At 43.9% G+C, this 20,375-nt stretch overlaps 1 protein-coding gene across 2 annotated transcripts; it reads right to left on the reverse strand.

Annotated features, from left to right (window-relative positions):
* Nucleotides 1-108: 108 nt before the first annotated feature.
* tsc22d2 (TSC22 domain family 2) lies at nucleotides 109-18,614 on the reverse strand. 2 transcript variants are annotated; one of them, XM_057037224.1, is made up of 3 exons: nucleotides 16,503-18,586; nucleotides 1,319-1,370; nucleotides 109-1,153 (listed from the first exon to the last, which is right to left on the reverse strand). In XM_057037224.1, the coding sequence occupies exons 1-3, from the start codon at nucleotides 17,972-17,974 to the stop codon at nucleotides 875-877; spliced, it is 1,803 nt and encodes a 600-aa protein (XP_056893204.1). In that variant the 5' UTR covers nucleotides 17,975-18,586; the 3' UTR covers nucleotides 109-874. The 2 variants fall into 2 exon arrangements, with proteins under 2 accessions (XP_056893204.1, XP_056893205.1); XM_057037225.1 differs by lacking the exons at nucleotides 109-1,153; nucleotides 1,319-1,370 and adding an exon at nucleotides 2,596-3,235 and having other exon boundaries at nucleotides 16,503-18,614.
* Between the last annotated feature and the right edge of the window lie 1,761 nt (nucleotides 18,615-20,375).

Raw genomic sequence — 20,375 nt, forward strand, 5'->3', positions numbered from 1 at the left:
TGACCCCTAAATTTCATTTTTTATTTGTTCATTTTGACAAAGAAATTCTAAAAATGAGTCATTCAATCTTCCGTATCAAAACAATCTGTCACAACTTAATAATAGGCATTCTCTTGTACAAGCCCCTTTTAATATTTAATACTTTACAAAATATACATTCATCCTGAATTTCACCTAATGGAAGCTTGGCTTTAGTGTTAGCGCTATTTCATGAGGAAACACTTATACAATAGAACTTATTGCCTACTTAATGATTTCTGCGTGTCGCCGGAGTCGAATCGATGCGACACCGGCCGGATTCTAAAACACCAGAAGAGAAGGTTGTTTCCGTGACATTGTTCATTTACATTAACAAAAATAGCAGCCCCGAAATAAATAAAAGCAAATACTAAAACTGATGAAAACCTATGGTGATTGTTGTATGGTGGCTCTGAGGAAACAACACGAGCTACTGCTGCAGCATATAACAAAGCCGAGGCTCTCGGATCGCCCCTCTCAGGCCGAAGCGGCCGCTGGCGCCGCTCCTCCGCTCCTGGAGGGAAAATAATCATTCTTTAACCCCCTCCTCATCTCCCTGGTTCTGGGTGCAGCGACAGTCTGCTGGGTGCTGGGGGACCCTCTTCGTGCCGCCCTCCCTCCTCCGTATCAGCCCTCTTGCGACACAGGGGCGACATCGACGGGTGGCAAATGTCTTACTGATGCGTCCACGGCCGCTCACGCCGAAGACGCGGTTAATGTTTCCTCCGGTGGACGCGGATCCAACCCTTTTGCTTGGCAGAGCTAAGGGAGGGCCGGCAGTTGCATTGCTAACAGGACGTCCCACAGCCCTTGGGGAGCGCTACGTGTTTTAGCACATGTCCTGGTGAGGGGTGAATCACGCAGAAGTGATGTTGGGCTGATGGCGGATAGTCTGACTGCCCTCGGGCTGCGATAAGGGGGCGATGGCGGGGGGCTGCTGCGGCTGAAGCGTCGGGCTGCTGCTGTGAACGAGTTGGCTGGAGAGCTTGCCGAGCTGCTCAGAATTAGCCAGCGACTTCAACACAGCGTTCTCCCGTTCCAAGACAGAGTTCCTCTCGTACAGCTCCTTGATGTGTTCTTTCAACACCTCCACCTCCTCGCGAACGGCGTACATCAGGTGACTCTTCACCAAGTCCTGAACAAAGAAAAATAAACTTTAAAGACGGGAAATTCAGAGCCTTCTTTTGACCACACAATTATCTGATCCTGGGCACGCCGAATCCGGGAAATGGCATCGTGCAGGAAGGGGAAACAACCGAGTAATTGATATACAGTAACTGTGTCAGCGAACCACACTCACCATCGCCTGCTCAATCTTGTTGTCGATGGCGACGACGCTGGCACCGGATGCGCTGTGGGGAGAGAAGAAAATTAACCACAAGTCTTACCAAGCACCCTCGCATACCGAGCAATTTAGACCCATGTCAGCACTTCTGCATTCAGCAAAGCGGCAAATCAGCATCGTGAGAAAATAAACGCGACCTCAGGGGAATTCTCCTGTGACACAGGTTAACAGTAAAAGCCCATCTGCTGGGATCAGTGCCCCCACCAACGTTTACACCCCCGTAACAGTCAAATACACAATGCAAAAAACACCTAGGTAAATATACTATGAAGAAAAATTTCTATTGCAATCTGGGCATTTTGAAAGCGAGTCAAAATCCAACTACTTTATTATTTACTTTATGATCCCCGTTTCTCAGCGGTCAATTAAGGTGAAATGAAGGCGATTTTCTCAGGGAGAAAGGGCTCAGCTTATCCTCCCCCCAAAGAAAGCAACAACCCTCCCACCTTTTGGTGCGTCTCACACGGATGGTCCTCACGCAACCACCGCCAACATTTACCCAATTTAAGAGTTTTAAATATAAAACTCGGGTAAAAACACAAATGTAACCACGATTATATTATTAACGGTGATCTGCAGTATCTTTATAAAATGCTGAAGTATTTGTTAAATGGTTTATGATCTCCACGCCAGCTTCACATGTATGTTTGTTTTTTTTTTTTTTTTTTTTTAAATCATGTGTTACGCTACGACGGAATTTAAGACCTATTTAACGCAGAGCAGTCTGGATTCGGCGTACAGACGCGCGTCCATGCGCGCTGCGTGTCGGACTGCACGTAGCCCCGTGTCGGTGGATTAAGCAGAGAAGGTGGGGGTCCGCGCCTCAAACGCATGGCACAACACAAGAACCGACCGTATCAAACTTTATTGGACCACAGGTCACATATTCAGACCGGATTTCAACTTGAGCCCGGTTCGCGTAAGCAGCGCGCGGACTTCGCGGAAGAATTACCTGGCGCATCTGGCCCTGTACGACACCAGGCGGCCCGAGTATGTGGGCGAGGTTCCGGGCGAGCAGGGCAGGCTGTAGCTCATCTTACAGCGCATGTTCGCGTCTCTGTCACGGTCACCAACCTAATGCTGTCTGCCTTCCTTCCTCTCCGCGTAAAAACAAGACGACTCCCATCTGCGCCGCGGCCGACACTTTTAAAAGTGGCCCGAGTCACGTGGGCTACGACACGGGGGCGGAGCCTCAGCATTCCCCTCCCCTTCCCCCAGGTTTCCTCAGACGGTTTCATTAAGTGCGCGAGTAGCTGCCAAAACCATTGCACAATGCGCCTTAATCAGGGAATAAGCCAACACAGTCACACCGTTTTTAAGGTGCCGTGACTGGATGATCCGATTCTTTTACCTCAAGAGTCCGAACTGGACAAACTAATACGTAAGCAGCATGAGTTGCGTTCCTGGATCAGAGGCTCGTCCTGTTTGTGCAGACTGCAGATAAAGAAGCTACAGGCAGGGCAGGCATTTTTCCCCATGTTTTTGCACACCTGTTGATGAGGCAAGACTGAAATATCGGTATATGGAATCCACTCACAGAGCTGACCTTATAGGAACTGCCAGGGAGGAGGAAGAACCTAATCTGGTTTGTTGTAATTGTGTCCAAAGAAAACACAACAAGTGCTCCATTTTATTCAAGGAGGATGACATGTGGTGGTTTATGTAAGGACCACTCGCTGGCCTGTCCTTGCAGGCTGCAGCAGTGCACACATGCTCCCAAACAAAAGCTCCAGGACCTCAAGGCGGCAAATTCCATTTTAGGACACCTCCGGCCCCGGGGCCACTGCCTTTGAACCGGGACATCTGTGCTACAGTCTCCATCACGCTGGGACAGCGTGCGGTCAAAGCCCAGGACTTGAAATCAAAACAGTCCTGTAAAAGCCAAAAGTTTTTGTTTAAATACCAGTGAAACTGAGACTTTGCGAGCACAAAACCATGCGTGTCAGCAGTTCAGGAGACACAGAAATTTAAGACCTCTATTAAGGTGGACAAGGACCGTGTGCAGGAGGAAAGTGTGGTCTCCTGCTTCCCCAGAGGGTTGATGGATGTCAGAAAAAGGGAAGCTACATGAACAATTTATTTTGTTTCAGACAAATCTAGCCCTGCAGTCGACTGCGGTGTCATGCAATTTAAAAGGTCAGAGGCCAGCTACTAGGTCAAGTAAGGTTAGCAATCAATGAACAGCTTCAGACTGTGGAGATGTGGTGTAAATTCTCCATTCAGCCTGATTCTCTGTACAACATTACAGCCATCCAACGTGCCCTCAACCATTTAACACTCTTTGAAATTTCAAGGCTTAATCCATGTTACAAAGTACCCTCTTGCACATTTTTGTGCACCAGTGTGAGTCACAAACACCACGAGGAAATGAGAAAATGGACTGAGAACAAACTGCCTGATGGAATATGAAAAGTGGAAGACCCCCAAACACACCAGCCGGCTCAACGCAGCACAAGTGGTAAAGATAAGTTTACGTCAACGTAGCGTCCGTCGCTAAAAAAAGGAATTCCAAGATGTCAGAGCACAAAACAACGAATACGATGTATTTATTCAACTGTGGACCCAGGAAGAACATTCACACAAAGTCTCTGAGTATTTCTGATATGCTTTTGTCCATTTCTACTGATCATATACATAAGTCATATACAGGTATATAATGAACACAAGAGGGTAATTTGCATAGTCTGCATTGTTTGATGAGAAGAGTACATTCTGAACAGGTTGTTCTTCAGAGCTATGAAACTACTAACAGTGCTTGCGGGTATTCACAACTGAGTGTTAAAGGGAGGGCTGGGATGTACATTTGTTCTTTCTGAACACTTACGAATGCATGCAAATTCAAAATATGTCCGCACCTCACCTCGAAACCTGCGAAAGCTATAACGTGCTTTTAAACCTGGTGCATGTCTTGGATGCTTATTTGGCGAGATGTGCTGGCCAAATGAGACTAAACACGAGGCAGAGGTCACGTCTGGAGAAGAAAGTTAGATTTTAGTCTGCACTAAATCAGAGTCATGAGTAGGCGCGCCTGCTGCCAGCAAAGTTCCCTGTAAACAGACCAAAGGAACTGTCCCACTTGCTTCCCCGCCTGTTACATAAGTTCCAACCTCAAACAAATATGGGTTCACATGGTCCTATATGATGCAGTCAAAGCCCCCATTTGGAGTCTTTGTGGGTCATTCAGACAAGGAACAGGGGGCAATATCAGAGCCTGAGCAGGGAGACAAGGAGACTGTTAAAAGTGTTGGAGAGGATTGTCTCAATTCACGACAGCATATTTCTACAGATAAGAGTGCCTGACATCAAGCCACAGACGTTAACAGCGGGTGTTGCACAGTACATGTTCCAGGACTGCCTGTAGCAACACCAAAATCCACCAAAACAGCATTGATCCTTTTACAACCCAGCAATGTTATTTGACCCTTTCTTGGCCTTATCTGATCCAAGCCGTTTGTCAGCAGGCTCTAAAAAGAGAAAAGGAGGGTTGTGAGCTAATAGACAGTCATCTGAATACTGCTGCATGCAGCTACCGCTGGAAGAAGCAAAGACCTGCAAGCAATGTCTGTTAGACTATTACGGCAGTATGCAATTAATACTGTGATGAAACCAAAACCAAATCTTCAGCATTGTACTTGTGCCTTAATGCTATTGTTTTTGGGTGATGTTAGCTGCTACACCTTTGGTACTCCAGTTACTCCAGGCTCTATTCTACCGAGCATTTAGCAGGAGATCAGAGGCTCTCTGAAGTGCAAAGTTTCATCGGTGCTAATGACACTGAAAATGCTTTAGAGACTCTTTACATTACATTGCAGCGAACCCAAAACATTAGTTGAAGTGGTTCTATACTATGTCCCTGGAAAATAAAACACATCATTTAGTTTTTTGAAGAAAAAGTTGACAACATGAAGGTAATGTTGCAGTTCCAGATAACCCTGTTATCTGGAACGGGGTTAGGAGATAATTGATGCCGATGCAGCAATCATCTGGATCGCACTGTTGTGTACCTCACTCCTGGTGACACGATGGATGATGTACGCCGATGTTTGCCAGCACGTGTTGTAGAATCACTGGCGGTGTCACCACACGGTCAAACTCTGCATCATACTCTAGTTTATTAGCATCTCATGGCGCGGCCTCCAATGAACTCATAAGCTAGCTCAAATTGTTCTCCTCGAAATTACATAAGAGCTAAAAATCTCTTAAATGTAATAATCCTCATCCATCACTTCCACAAAAGGGGCTTATGATTTATTTTTCTTCTGTACAATGTCAAGTCTTGTCCTGTCCACCAGGGCTCAGCATATTTGGCTGAAGGGAACAACTGCCACAGTGTACAAACAAGTCAGCTTTTCAATATTATGTGCTTAGACCTCTGGGTGGTTCTAAGAAAGAGACTGGAATTGAATTAGCACAACGTTTGGAGATATGCGGCCAAATAAATATAGGCAGTGGTGACAGAGAGGCGGTTTAAAACTAGTTGATACAAAAAAGTCTATTTACGAAAAGGTGGGCTTGATTTCGGAATGGTAGGTGCATATTGTATGTGAAAATAGTGCCAGTTAATGAAATGTATTTATCCGCCTGCACCATTAAAACCATTTGCATTAGTCTGGACAACTGGCTGTGGAACACAGAACCACTCATCAGCTGAATTAAACTGGATAGTTCAGGTTGCTGTGCAGCAACAACCGATTTAAATGGGCTTCTGTTGGTTGAGGTGGGTCCAATCACAGTCTCGCTGCATCCCTTCACCACTCCAACTAATTGCTTTCCTGGAATGTTACAGAATCCTGGTGTTTTCCTTTAAATTCATCTGTGCTGCATGGATCTAATAATGACTCTGCCTGTAAATAAATCACTGAGTATATGCCAACCTTTACCAACACGTGGAAACCTCAAAAATGTGTTAAAAGCACAGAAATTTATGAACTCATGCAAATAATGTTCTACACAAGATATGCATCATATTACATGATATTTTACAGGAATGCTGCCCTTGTCCTGCCCTTAAACTGCGCATTATTCCTGCTTGACTTACAACAAGTCTGTCCATGCAGATTTACAGAATCTATGACATTTTACATATTTAACTGGAGTTCTTTGAAGTATGTAACATGCGCTAAAGCTAGACAATTACAGAGCCCACGGGCAATCAGGATTAGCAGAAAAAACAGAGCTTAATCCTTTGCAGCCGTGATTTAACATTATTTTAATGCTACTGCATTCGCCCTCAAAAAAGACAAAAGTCTCTCTAAAATATCTAGTTTGACTTTGGCAAATGTGCACGGCAGCAGGATTGAGATGTATGTCATACTCCGTGCAGTCGTATATATTTTTTGTAGCCCTATCGATTCATCTAGAACATTCTTTTCTGTGACTAAATAATCTAAAGTAAGAATTTTTCACACATGACTTTGTTCCTTTGGCTTAATTTTAGATAACATTTCAACTGATTGCGATTGCTTCTTTTCAGCTATTTTCATCCAATGAGCCGACACGACGGTGAAATGTTGCTTTGAGCAAATAGCTGCGTTAATACCCGAGTAAAGGAGGTCATGTTTGGTATGCATATGCACAATTTGACCTGTCATGTGAAGCCATCATCCCTGTTATATTGAGACGGTGCTGAGGGCTCACACGCACCCCTCCAGCATTAAGTCCCAGTAACATATTTTCATTTGCATTGAGTGGAAAGGTTATTAAAAGATGTTAATAAAAGTAAACTACGATAAGAAAAATAGAAAACAAATGAGACGTTTTGTGCAGCCGGAAGCCTGGAAGCTGGAGATTAAAGCTAGTTAGATGTTATTAAATAATTAAAAATTGCAACATCTGTCTGACTTCATATTCACAATGCAAAAATGCACCACGATTAAGGGATTAAGCAGGTGCTACTTACATCCACAGAAAAGCAAACTAAGAGTTCTCACACATGTCAAAACATTGGCATCAAAGGTTTAGGAGGCTACTTAATTTGATTGATGACAGCTAAGTCATAAACATAAAAGACGAGGAACAAATGTGTGATTAAAAAAAAAGTTTGATTAGTTCAGACTTGTTCTTACTAAAACAAGTATACCCAGGACGGCGCTGGGCAAATACACTCCTCGGGTCAAGGGAGATGGTTTTTGTAAGTTTTTGTAAAGGGAAATAATTAAATTGCATTTATTTGAGGTACTGTCAGGGTAAAAAGACAATACTCAGGTATACGTTAAATGCAGGGGGGGGGGGGCAAAGAAGCTAAACATAACAGTGGTGAAGATGTTGTGGGAAAGAGCAGCAAAGACAGAGGACACGAGGGACACGACCCTCTATGTGGGTCTAAGTCAGCAGTCCGAGCCCCGGCGGTGCCGCCAGCCACCAGGGACGACCCACAAGATAAAAAACTGAGCGATAGATCAGTGAAAGCATGTCGCACTGCTGTGAACATTCTTCTGAGTCTAATTCATACAACCAGGAAACGTTCTTGTGCTTCAGTCAGTTGGGACCTGGGGCAGTTGTAGAAGCCCCGGCTGGCTTGACCATTCCACTTAATACGAGTTAGGATCTTTAGGAGTGATGCCCCTAAATTGTGATGAAATTCACATTTGCCAACAAAACATCACACTTAATGATTAGCAGAAACACATCTGGGACAGTTGAGCTTTTTAAATCCCAGGTCACAAAACAAGAGGTTTGGACTGGAAATATTAAGCAAAAAACACTAAATTCCCTCGCTGAAACTACATTATGTATGAACTCATTCAGTTCCAGTTCCCATCATACACAAACACACATGTACATATGTGTGTATGTATTGTGTTTTGTTAATTTAAATTCCTTTTCTTAATACAGTTGAAAACCAATTTATCAGGCATTAACATTTAGAAAGGTTCTCGGAAGCTTGTCGTTCATTATTTAAGAAGGGATGGGAACTTACAGGTTACACATCGCCTCACTCCTTTTTGAATATGTTTTTGTTTGCCTTGTGTTAAATATTTTTGTCTTTTATATTTAAAATAAAAAACTCAACGAACATATGTTCTTCAGTTCTGCCCTGGTTACACATAATTACTACTTAGAGAAACGCTGAGTCGGCGTAAGTCTCCTTAGGGCAATTAACTTCTTGATGGTAGGAATTTTGCCAATATCCATCAATCTCCGTGTGCTACTTTTAGAGTACATTCTTTGTGACCTTTAGGAACTGCTTCTGGGAGGTGAAGAGAAACACATGACATGTCATGAGAAATGTACAAATATTAAAACGCTACGATGCCGCAGGTGTCCCAGAAATTTGGCTATAAAAACAGTGGCAGAAAAGGTGAGAGGACTCGTGACATTTGAGTTACCGGTAAGTTAAACAGGGATAACGTTTGTTAAGAGAAATGTGACTTGAGTTTTCAGAAAAAAAGAAACTCCAGGAGACAAAACGGCTAAATGGTAAGGATGTAAACTGTGTGAAAACCGGTTCAACCGCATCTCAACGCAAATAACTAATCAGCCAATCACATGGCCGCAACTCAATGCTTTTAAGCATATAGACATGGTCAAGACAACTTGCTGAGGTCGCAACAGCATCAGAGCGGGAAGAAAGGGGATTTACATGATTTAAAATGTGGCATGGTCCCGGACTGATCCAACCTAAAAGCACACCTTGTGTTGTGATCCATACAAAACAAGACAGGTGGTTGCCACCTTTCTGGTTCATGGACATGGTGGTGGATGCAATGAACGAGAGGAGAAGCATGTCTGCTAGGCTATTGCTCCTCTTCTGCTGGGCCCTGCATCACATCGTGCTCCATTTTCCACCAAATGTCACGAGTAAATCTCAAGCCACACCCAGGAGTTTTTCTGGGTCGATCCAAGTACCTACCCTCGAGCAGGGACTTAGTTAGTTCCTGGAATTGGCTGTTTGGGCAGGTTCCTGCAGTGGAAACACACCTAAGGGTCCCAGCCCCACGTACAATTATCCCAAGGTTTCTGCAGTGGAAACACACCTATAGTCGTGCGGCTGACAAATCTGCAGCAGTTGTGTGATCCCATCATGTCAGTGGATCAAACTCTGCGAGGAATATTTCCATCACCGTGTTGAAATATGCCACCAAGAATTAAAGCAGTTCTGAAGGCAAAAGGGGGGGGGGGTCCAACTTTTCACTGGCATGGTGGAATAGAGATGGGTACTGAGACCAGGTATCGGGCCGGTACCAGCCAATTCAAAGTATCGGCTGCCTCCGACAGTCAAGGCAAAGGCAGATCAATACAAGCACATGCAATAAAAGGACTACTGGTAGGAGCAAGTACTCAAAAACAAGTACTCGTACTCTGTCTGAAAACATCCCAAAGGGGGACCTAATAAAGTGGCCGGTGAGTGTTTAACAGTTTCTATCCAAATGAATAACTACATTGTGCACCCCTGTTTAGATTTCAACTCGCAACACTATTAATGTTTTGAACTTTATACGAGGTAAATGTCACAGTGGAATCTGAACGGATGGCTGCTCCTGCTAGGTTCAAGTTCATCTCTTCTCTCAACACCCAACGGTGAACAATGGTGGTGCACAAATTCCCCAAGTGAGCAGGTTGTGCACCAACAACGTTCTCGATATAAAAACAGCATAGGCACAGCACTGTTTACCCTCTATTATCAATTTGCTGAGCTGACAAGAGTGATTTAAAGGCAGGTTTCTGTATCTGAGGAAAGATTTATCTCCACCACTCCCTCCCCAGTTCAGCTGGTGGCATCGAGGTTTTCTGATTCTCCAGTGAATCCTTCAGATACTAGAATTTTAAAGAGCTGACTGACTGCATGCTTCAGCAGCAGCTGGGACAAAGTCTCTGTCAATCAATCAAAATAGCTAATTTACAAGCCCAGGAAGAGATTCTGTCGCCAAGATGTATACTGGAGAAAAAGGTTCAAGGGGTCCTAAAACAAAAAAAAAATACACTATACTTCCAAAATCCACCATATGCAGAAAGGTTCTGTGTCCAGAACTTGGAATCATGTCCTGATCATTCTCTCACACCATTGTGAAGGAATTCTGTCACGCTGCTTTACAGTGTTGCTTCAGTTGAAGGAGGTTCGGGGTCATTTGGGCGCAGTGCACAGCACCGCGAATGTTTCGCCACAACATTTCGGGTAGAGGTCAGTGCAACAAATTCTCTTCAGTTTTTGGTATTTTTTTTTAGCTCTGCTGATTCATCTACAACATTAAAAAAAAAAAAAAATCTAAAATCAGATCTTGATTTTTCACGCATGACTTCCTCCCTTTGGCTTAATTTTAGATTAAAAGTTTAAACTGATTGCGAGGCAAACCACAGCCTAATTTCGGTTGTTTTCAGCCCAGGAGCCAACACGGTGCTAGCAATGCTGCCGTGAGCAAATAGTTGCATTCACACCCGACTATGTATAATGTGACCCTGTCATACGTGTGCACCCATCATCCCTGTGATTTATACGCAATGTGCCAAGGGGCTCACGTGCACACTCCAGGGTTTTTTTTTTTCTTTTCCTTATACCACCATCACAGGGCCCATGTGAGCATTTGAAGGTTTGGTGGTGCTCTCAGGATGTTCTGGCACCTCCCTCTGTCCCCTACAGACTGAGCTACCACCACCCCGAGGTTAAAAAAAAACATGTGAATAAAAGTAAATTAGTCAGAGCAACCAGAAATAAAGGTGAGATGTTTTGTGCAGTCAGCAGCCTTTAACATGTCCGTCATCACATGGTCCCGGTCCTCAAGGCGGGAGGTTAAATCAGATGTTTTTAAATGATTACAATCAAATCAAATCTAGTGTCTGGCCTCATACTCACAAAGCAAAAATACACGAACACACCACACTTTTCTTTATTTCTGATTTGGAAGAATTCCCTGAGGTGCTGTCAATCAGTACTGAGAAGAGAATTCTGCTCTCAACAACATGACTGACGGGGGGATTAAAGCAGACGCCATTTATGTCCACAGAAACGCAAACTTTAAAGATTCTAACACAAAGGGCCCGTCAACGCAAAAGTGCCAAATTGTGGCATCAAAGGTTTAGGAGGTTACATAATTTGATTGATGCCAACTATGTCAAGGAACACAAAAGACAGGAAAAAAAACAAGAGTTTGATTAGCTCAAACTTGTTCTTACTAAAACACGTACACCCAGGAGGGCCCTGAAACCAGGAGAGGGTTATCCTATCATGACACATATGAACAGAAGAATAAAGAATCCACTGAGCCTTTCACAGCAATACTAATTTAATTCTAGAGCCCTCTGAAAATAGGCTGCTGTGTGGATCCAATAAATACACTCCTCGGGTCAAGTGAGGATCGATGGTTCTTGTAAGGTAAAGGGAAAAAAGGAATTGCATTTCTTTGAGCCGGTGCCGAGATAAAAATGCAATATCGAGAAGGGGGGAGGGGGGGGCAAAGAACCTAAAAATAACAGTGATGAAGATGTGGGAAAGAGCAGCAAAGACAGAGGAAACGAGGGACACGACCCTCTATGTGGGTCTAAGTCAGCAGTCCGAGCCCCGGCGGTGCCGCCAGCCACCAGGGACGACCCACAAGATCCAAAACTGAGCGATAGATCAGTGAACATGTCGCACTGCTGTGAACATTCTTCTATGGTTTTCACTTCTACCCTGGTTACACATAATTGCAACCATGAGAAACTGAGTCAGTGTGAGTCTCAGTGGGGTATGGTTGGTTAGTTGGTTGGGTGCTAGGTGACACGGTTAGGGCAGTTACCACCCTGCCCGAGTCGTAGCACGAAGGGACAATAAGAGGTGTGGGGCAATCTCAGCCAGGTAAAGTTCCGCAGGACTCAACAGGTGAATCAAACTTACATGGAACAGTTCATGCGTTTGTTATTGTCGTTCTGCCATGTGACGCGCTCCCTCTCACTGTTGTTTTCCTGGTTGTAGGGAACAAACTAACATATTCCCGTGACAATTCACAACCGACTACTTTTACATACCGGACAAAGGGTGTGACTGGGAACGTTACAGTGAATAGCCTAAAGTAAACTTCAATTCTCCATACAGGGTTCTTTCTAAATTTAAACAGCACGGTAAATTGAAACAAATCCATTCTTTGAATAGATATAAGGAGCATTTTCCAGACTGCAACAGTTGCACAAACATCTTTAGAAACCCTTCACTTCACTGCCTCTGGGCAGCTATAGATGGCTGGTGAGAGTCAAACCGAGAAACAGAAAAGGAACAGCAGCTGCAGACGGTAAAAAGAACAAAAAAAAACACATCAATTCAAACAGGAAATCCTTTTTCTCCAGTAAATACACAACTTTCACAATTAGAGCAACCTATGCCCGTGTGCTTGTTGAATACGACAATAAATGTGAATAAAACAATTCTCTGGCTCCTGCCATATATCATCTCTTTGTCTCTCCAAGTTGACAACACCCACTGAGCGTGAGCAAGAGCAGGGAGATTGGACGAGTGACTCAAATGCAGCTGCTCGCCACGCTTTCCACACATCCTCATTACTCATTATTCTGTCATCCCGGCCCTGGGGGTCACAGGCCCCTCATCTTCCACTCCACATGGTGAATGACTGCAACACAGTTCTACATTCTCCACCACAAGACTGCAAACAGCCCCATATATAGCTTTTCCAAACATGTCCCTCACACACAGATTAACCTGTAACCAGATTTGACAGGCAAACAACAGATCTTTTTTAAATTAGAGTATCTATATGTAATAAGTATGCAAATAACCAGCAGCACCCTTGCTATATATTTCAGTAAAAGGTTATAAGATGCAAGGATATGAAGAGACAAAAGGGTTCCCCTTCGGTCAAACGACTATAAATGAAATCAATATTTCAGTAGCCGCCCTAAAATATTCTGAGATAACAATATCAAAAACCAAAACAGTTTGCCTTTGGTCTTCATTGTAGTAGCAGGACTTGCATATTTCAGGGCGGATTCAACAGCCTTGCCTCTGGTACCAGGGGTAGTTTTGGTCGGTCACCAAAGGCACGGCTGTTTACATGCTTTAGCAGGTCCACTCTAATTGGACGACAACTAGCTGGGAAAACAGGCTTGGTCCTGTTGGCCTCCACGGGTCCAATAGTGCTTGTAATCCACTTTGTAACGAATATGAGGGGCACTGCCAAGAACATCACAAATTAGCACAATGTTTTTACACCAATGACTCGGTCATAGAACAATTAATTTACTAATGGACAATAGTTAAAACATCAGTACAGAAAGTGCACATTCAACGACTCTGCTCTGTGACTTCCTGTGTGACTTGTGTGCTTTAATGAACAACTCGACTGCAGAACATCTGACAGCAGTTCCCACTTACCAGAACTGAAATGGGAAGTGATATTCAAGCGGGGGTCTGGAGCGCTGGACGTCCAGCCTTTACGTGAATGTCACAGTGCCGACCTAACCCAGTCTTTTCGCTTTCACCGTACAAACTCGCACAATTGAACTCGCATCGGTCTCCTGAGTTTGTCGCGCTGTCTAACGCTGTTGCTGTCCGTGACGTGACCTGTGTCAGGTTTTTGTCTCCCTCCTGAGTCAACATTAGCAATGGATTGATTCATCTGCATTAATCTGTTGACGAGAGTTGCATCAGTCAGATTAGCCCTGAAATACAGCAACAATGAAGGAGCAGCCAGTAATGCACAATTAATTAGCTCCCAGGACATTAGGTCGTCTACGAGATCACCATCTATACACCATCATAGGCCCTGCATATGTGGAAACTGAGCCAGTCTTTTATACATCAGAGAAATCCAGATTAGTTTATAATCGAGTTAAGAATTCGGTTAAAGGGGCTAATTGTCAATTATATGTTAATGTAGACAAGAGGGTGAGAAGATGTTATTTTTTAAATGTAATTTAACAGCATTTAGATGACATAAAGCCTATAAGGCAACATTGCCTTCGATTTAATGAGACATTTCATTTTGAAAAACCAACGTAATTACGGTATAGTCCTTACTGCTGAAATTGGGTCAAGTAATTTTAATTAAAAGTGAAGTGTTGAGCTTTTATAGAGAGTTTTGTAGCATCCATTGTGCTTAGAATTTGGAGTTCATGTACAGGAGAGTTGTGGCCAGCCATCCTGGATAAAGTAGCCTCTCATTACTGACCACCAGTTATTTTGCAAAGACCAGCATACTAAACTGAGACAATAACTAATTCAAGATGAGAGGAAACCCGCTCTGATGTCACAACCCCACCCCGCAATGCTTTGTTTCGTACGCTGATTCAAACCAGATCCAACTAATGAAAGTTGGAGCAGATTCACCAACGAGCATAAACTTTGGCACGAGCAAGACAACTCTGGACGACACAGGAGTGAAAATATGTGCTTCCTACGGTGGGGTGGGGAACTGCTTTTTAATGTGTACTTTTCCGGATAAACTGGTTGTGGATATATATTAATGACCACTAGTATAGACTTAGAATTTAATTTATAATGTTCAAAAATATACAGTAAGATTTAAAATCTACTACAAGTCACTATATAGTTTCCCACTTCAATTAAAATCAATTTAAATACCTAAATCCTCCTTTAAATTGAGTAAAGTGGTCGTTTTATTTTTCACTACCAAACAATAGTAATTGATACGATTCCTTCCGAATGCTGAAACCCTGTTTTTGGAGCGTTGCTCTAAAGATGCTGTTCTGGAGCCCTGACCGGCCCTGAACAGGTGCTAGCAGCTTAAACCAGTTCAGGACCCTGTCAGCAACAAGTCAACACTTTGTTTGGACGATATGTCAACATGGACGTAGCCAGAACTACAGGAAAGAGAGGCCCTTTTGCACAAGGGTTACGCAACAGCAGTATCAGGATATGTTTAGGCCACATCCTAATTAGAATTCCGACAAAACAAAGCTCCACTGGAACCATAAACCCGTTTATGGTTTTAAAACATGAGCCGACATAGTCGGCTGACAGTCACAGACGTGTCATGCCAAGGTGTCATAGTTTACTTATTAAATGTGTATTTTGTGATGACAAGTTCTCACTGGCAATAACTTGAATTGTGCTTAAGTGTGAGCATACGGACCCAAGCCCAGAAAGAGTTCACCTTCCACATCCACAACATTTCATTCAGTCATCCCGATTGTTCGTCATTGGGTTAAATGGACAACTCTCACAAACAAAAACGTGCGTCAGGATGAAGCAAAGCCGCGCGTCTCAAATGATGATACAATGATGCATGCTTTTTATGACAGATAACTGGCTTGTGCAATCTGTAGGACTGCAAGGGAACGGTGGCTGGACAATCCTGTTTTAACAAGGGAACATATAGCATTCAGTAGCAGCTAAACACAATGGCTATGTCCCTGCCAGACAGGCACAGCCACATGCGTGACGCTGTCAAAGTCCTCTCCGGCTGGAGGACGTGTCACAGCCTGGACAGGATTTGCTGGGACCTGTCCTGTCCTGCTGCTAGCATTGCCATAGCTACATAGACAGCCCCTAATGTCACTCCCATCTCTCCTTTACTCAAACAACAAACTGCACATGCGGACCACTACAGATTCAGGTCATACAAAGCAGACGGCATATTCTATATGTTGGAGCTATACTGTCACCATACAAAGAGCTGCTATTTACAGTGTTTACAGTTGTCAGAGCAAGAATGCTCAATGCAACCTCAATATAGACAATAGAAGTGAAGTTACAACTCTCTTAACTAAAAACCCACCACTGTGAGGAATGGAAGCAAGTGCTTGTTAACCCCCCCTTCAATAAATGTATCCAAACAGCCTAAATGTGTAAAGGTCTGAGGAAGGTGGCTGTGGATTTCAAAAGAGGCAATATAATTGTTTTACATGACTATTAAATGAAACATGCTAGATATTCCCTATTCTTCTGTCAGTCTCTTACTGCCCCTTGACATTAACTGCTCAAATGTGTGTTTCATAGTTTTAAACACAACTAAAGTCCCTACGTTACCATGGGCCTAATTGGGGCAATAGTGAGAGGAGCTGCAGTCCACACAGCATAAAATATGGACACCGTTATGTACATTGCCACAGGAATGCCCAATGAGGGTAAACTTCCAAATATCATCTAGAAACACGTATTTTCCTTCAGAACCCTGTGAAACATCAGATATAATTGCAACTGATTAATGTGAGACCGTTTCATGTCAACCTAAGGTGCATTATAGCCTCTTACCTGTCCTCATCCACATTCATAGCAATGGAGATGCCAAAGAGACTTTTGACCGAGGGAGTTGGCAGATCGAGACCGTCGCTGATGAAAGGCTTTACATGATCTCTCCCAGACATCATGTTGGCACCAAACTGAGGCAGGAAATCGGACCTGTGTTTGATATCTTCCATCAGAAAGCCAGAGGGAAGGCCCTGGGCGATTCCTCCGTAGGTACCCTGAGGTTGGAGAGGTCCTCCACCCAGAGAGGTAGCGGTGGTATTGGGCACTGTGGCTGGTGCGTTTTCACCATTACTGTGAGAGGTGGAGGTGGTGACAGCCGTCACAAGGGTAGCACCTATCCCTCCTAAAGGCTGTGCTGGGCTGGTACGCTGTTGCTGGTCATTTGCTTGAAGGATGGAGGTCACAACTGGTGCATTGCCCCCTTGGAGCAGGAGGCCCTGTGCTGAGCCAGCCTCTCCACTTAGCCCTTGGGCTCCTGGACTACCACTGGTAATCGGAGACGAAGGTACCTGGCTGGGTGTTAGCCCAGACTGAAGGGCACTTGAGCCAAAGTGCTGTTGACGATGCTGGGTCTGGGTGGCAGGAGACATGATGGGAGAAGTCTGCACAACGCCGTGGTGCAAACCGTTGCCGTTAGAATGGAAGTTCTGTAGTGCAACAGGTTGAATGTTAGCATTAGCCTGTGTGCCCGTCAGCGTTGACGTCGCTGTATACCCTGTGGGCTGAAAGGCACTTGTCCCACTCCCAAGCTTGGAACCCAAACTGAGGAAGTAGCCACTGTCGGTGGGGTTTTCTGAAGCCTGGGTAGAAACAACAGTGCTATTAAGCATGGAGTTAATGGTGGCCCCTAGCCCACTGTCCCGATCTATACTGTGATCAAGGGTCACGGCAGGCTTTATGCCGTCCAAGGTCCGACTGGCGTTTGAGTCCGAATCTCTCTCATAGAACTCAGTACATGTCCATCTACCACGTCTGAAGGGTTCTCCTGTGCCATGGTCAAGTTTAATGACCCTGAAACGAGAACTGCAGCTGGTGCTTACAGGAACCGTGTGAGCCGCACCGGGTGAGACAGAGGCAGCTGAGGGTGAACTGATAACGGTCAGAGGATGAATGGCCGGAACAAAAGGTTGAGCCTTAGTGGGCAAGGGTGTGCTTCCTCCCGAGTTAAGTGGGGTGACAAGACCAGCGCTGATACTTGGGTACGGCAGTACCCCGTTGAAAGGTCCAGCGGCGTGGGGAGTGCCCTCTTGAGGATCTCCTACATTGTTTAAGGTTTCTTCGGACGAACTCCTCTCACACGCGTCGAGATCAGCTCGAGAAACGTCAAATATTTCCGAAGACACGTCCTCCGTCCGGGATTCGTCTGGGTCGTCAAGACTCTCGGTGTCGTCGGTAATGGTGCTGGCCGCCACTTGAGCCTGCGTGACGCTCGTGATCTGGAAGCAACTTTTCTTCTTCGCTAGCATTTTCGACATTTTCGTATCTGCGTCAAGTCTGCCAAATGACGGCTGAGACAATGTCTTGCGGAGCGGTTCACAGCGGAAATGTATGACACAGACACGTACCGTCACAAGACATTTCCACGCCGTGGGTCGTCCTCCCTATTCACAGAGAAAAGTGCCACAACCAGGACCACAGCCTACGAAACGCCCGATGTTACTTCACAGTACAAGGGCACCCCAGCCTGTAAAACTCGGTCGGCCTTTCTTGTGTCCGGGCTGCAGGAGTTGAAATCAGGCCCTTGTCAAAGTTCTTGTTCAGCAGCTGCCGCCGGTACTTTAGTCTGAGGCGGACTCGCAGCCCGCTCCGTTGTCTCAGCTATGTGTCTATTTCTCGAGCTGGTTTAGCTGTTGTTAGCCAATTATTTCTACCTCAATACCCGAATATGAGACTCCATAGTCTTGGAAAAAGTCCTCGTTTTCAAAAAAAAAAAAATAAAAAGTATAATTAAGCAAAAAAACAGATCATATGCCTCAAAGTTTTCACTCTCGTCCTGTAGATAGCTCACTTTTGGCAGATGCTACTAGCATCTAGCTGACAGACCACTGTTCTTAGGGGCATTAAGCTAACAGGAAGCTAATTTTTGCCTGCCGCTCAACTAGACAATATGGCAAGCGCGAAATGCATCATGGGTATTGTTAAACTACTTTCCCGGAACCTCAAAATACAGTTTTATTGCTCATATGTGACAGATAGTTCTTTTATTTATAGTTTATAGAATCGCTACGAATGTCGACAATGATTTTAAAAAAAATGATTTTACACCCTTCACGTAAACTGAAGCAACGTCATTTCCGGTTAAGGTTCCGCCGCCCGTCTCAGCTGAGAGATATCAGCTGTCGCGGTGTGAAAGGTTGTGCTGATTAAATGCTTCAGTTTTATATTAAACGTCTGAATGTAAACAGCCTTGCACGTATTCATTTCACGTTAATGTCTCAAATAAAAACGTCTTGATTAATAGCCGCCTGCGTATGCCTCTAAGCCTTATTTTAAGTAGGCTGCTCTTGCACGAACTAAAGTTCCTGTCAGGGATAAATGTGTGTAAATACGCACTCCGCAGTTTCCCTTCAAGTCATTATTAACTTCATTTTTCACATAGGTACCAGATGCAAATTGAAATGGCGCAAATCTAAATATGCCCTGGTAATGACGGTATTTTCATTCCCTCGAGTCCTTTCACGTAAACGTCCATAAATGCAGTTTCACTTGAGGCGTTTGTGTGTGTGTGCGGATTTTGTTTTGTTTTTTGCACTTATATTTAATTATGATAACTACATAACAAGTTCCGCGCCTAAACAACGTATAAAGACTGTGTAACCTTTTGTATAAATTGGCATGTCCTCCTTATCTACTTATTTCTTATTCATGAAAACGAGAACGCATTAATGTGACCATGAAGCAGAAATGTAAAGTAAAAAAAACAGTCAATGAATGGATTAATGGTGATTTTATGAATGAGTTCATACCATGGTGCTGGCTCATAGGCTCTAACTTCATGACCATGCAATAACAACCACTTCAAGGGCTTGTGCTGACATGTTTAACACAAGATAAATGTTTAACACAAGATAAACATGTCAGCACAGAGAGAGAAATAGGTCATGGAAATGTCTGATGACTGACTGACTTTTAATTCATATACCACAATAACTGTCATTTCCTGTTGATTCTGATCATTTCAATACATGAACCTGCTACATGTACCATCAACGACTTGTGGCACTACATTATAACTACATTTCATTTGAAAGTGTAGTCATAAACTTTAACCTTCATGTAAAGGTCAATATAAAGGACCTAGCAGGTCAGGCTCTTGCGTGTATTTTTAGCATGTTCTGAAAAATCCCACAGCTGTTTTTAGGGGTAAAAGCTATAAAAATAACCTCAGTATTTTTGTAAACTTTATTAAATCAGTGACGAACACACAGGAGGAAGACCCTATTATTCATGCGACACGACTTACCAATTATTGAATTGCACAGTTATATAAATTCCTGGAACCAATTCACAAAGTCTGCCTGACGAAAACAAGCTTATGTAGCCTTGAAGGAAAACGGTTTGATTTAATTATTAGACAACTTGCACCAGAACACAACAGGTTACTTGTGTACTTCCCTTTTTTCCCTTGTAAATGAAGGTGGATCACATCTGCAATAATAATAATCAATGAAATCAGACATAAAAATTGACCTGCAATTGCATTTCCACACACTCTCGCTGCAACTATAATGTGAATAATGTAACCTGTTTAAAGGCCGCTCATAAACTAAACTATAATGGATAGATTTAATGTATGTTTAGAGGGGATTCTAGTTATTTTTGCCGTACTATTTCCTCTCCAGGTTGAGAAATCAAGTCCAGCTCTGTGAAGCTCAG

Source organism: Takifugu flavidus, chromosome 7 (assembly GCF_003711565.1).
Source record: "Takifugu flavidus isolate HTHZ2018 chromosome 7, ASM371156v2, whole genome shotgun sequence".
NCBI classification, from domain to species: Eukaryota; Metazoa; Chordata; class Actinopteri; order Tetraodontiformes; family Tetraodontidae; genus Takifugu; species Takifugu flavidus.

Coding starts and splice junctions, on each gene's coding strand:
- tsc22d2 (XM_057037224.1), bottom strand. CDS start 17,974: ATGTCGAAAATGCTAGCGAAGAAGAAAAGTTGCTTCCAGATCACGAGC. Junction 1,371..16,502: donor ATGAATGTGGATGAGGACAG/GTAAGAGGCTAT, acceptor CTCTCCCCACAG/CGCATCCGGTGCCAGCGTCG. Junction 1,154..1,318: donor ACAAGATTGAGCAGGCGATG/GTGAGTGTGGTT, acceptor TTCTTTGTTCAG/GACTTGGTGAAGAGTCACCT.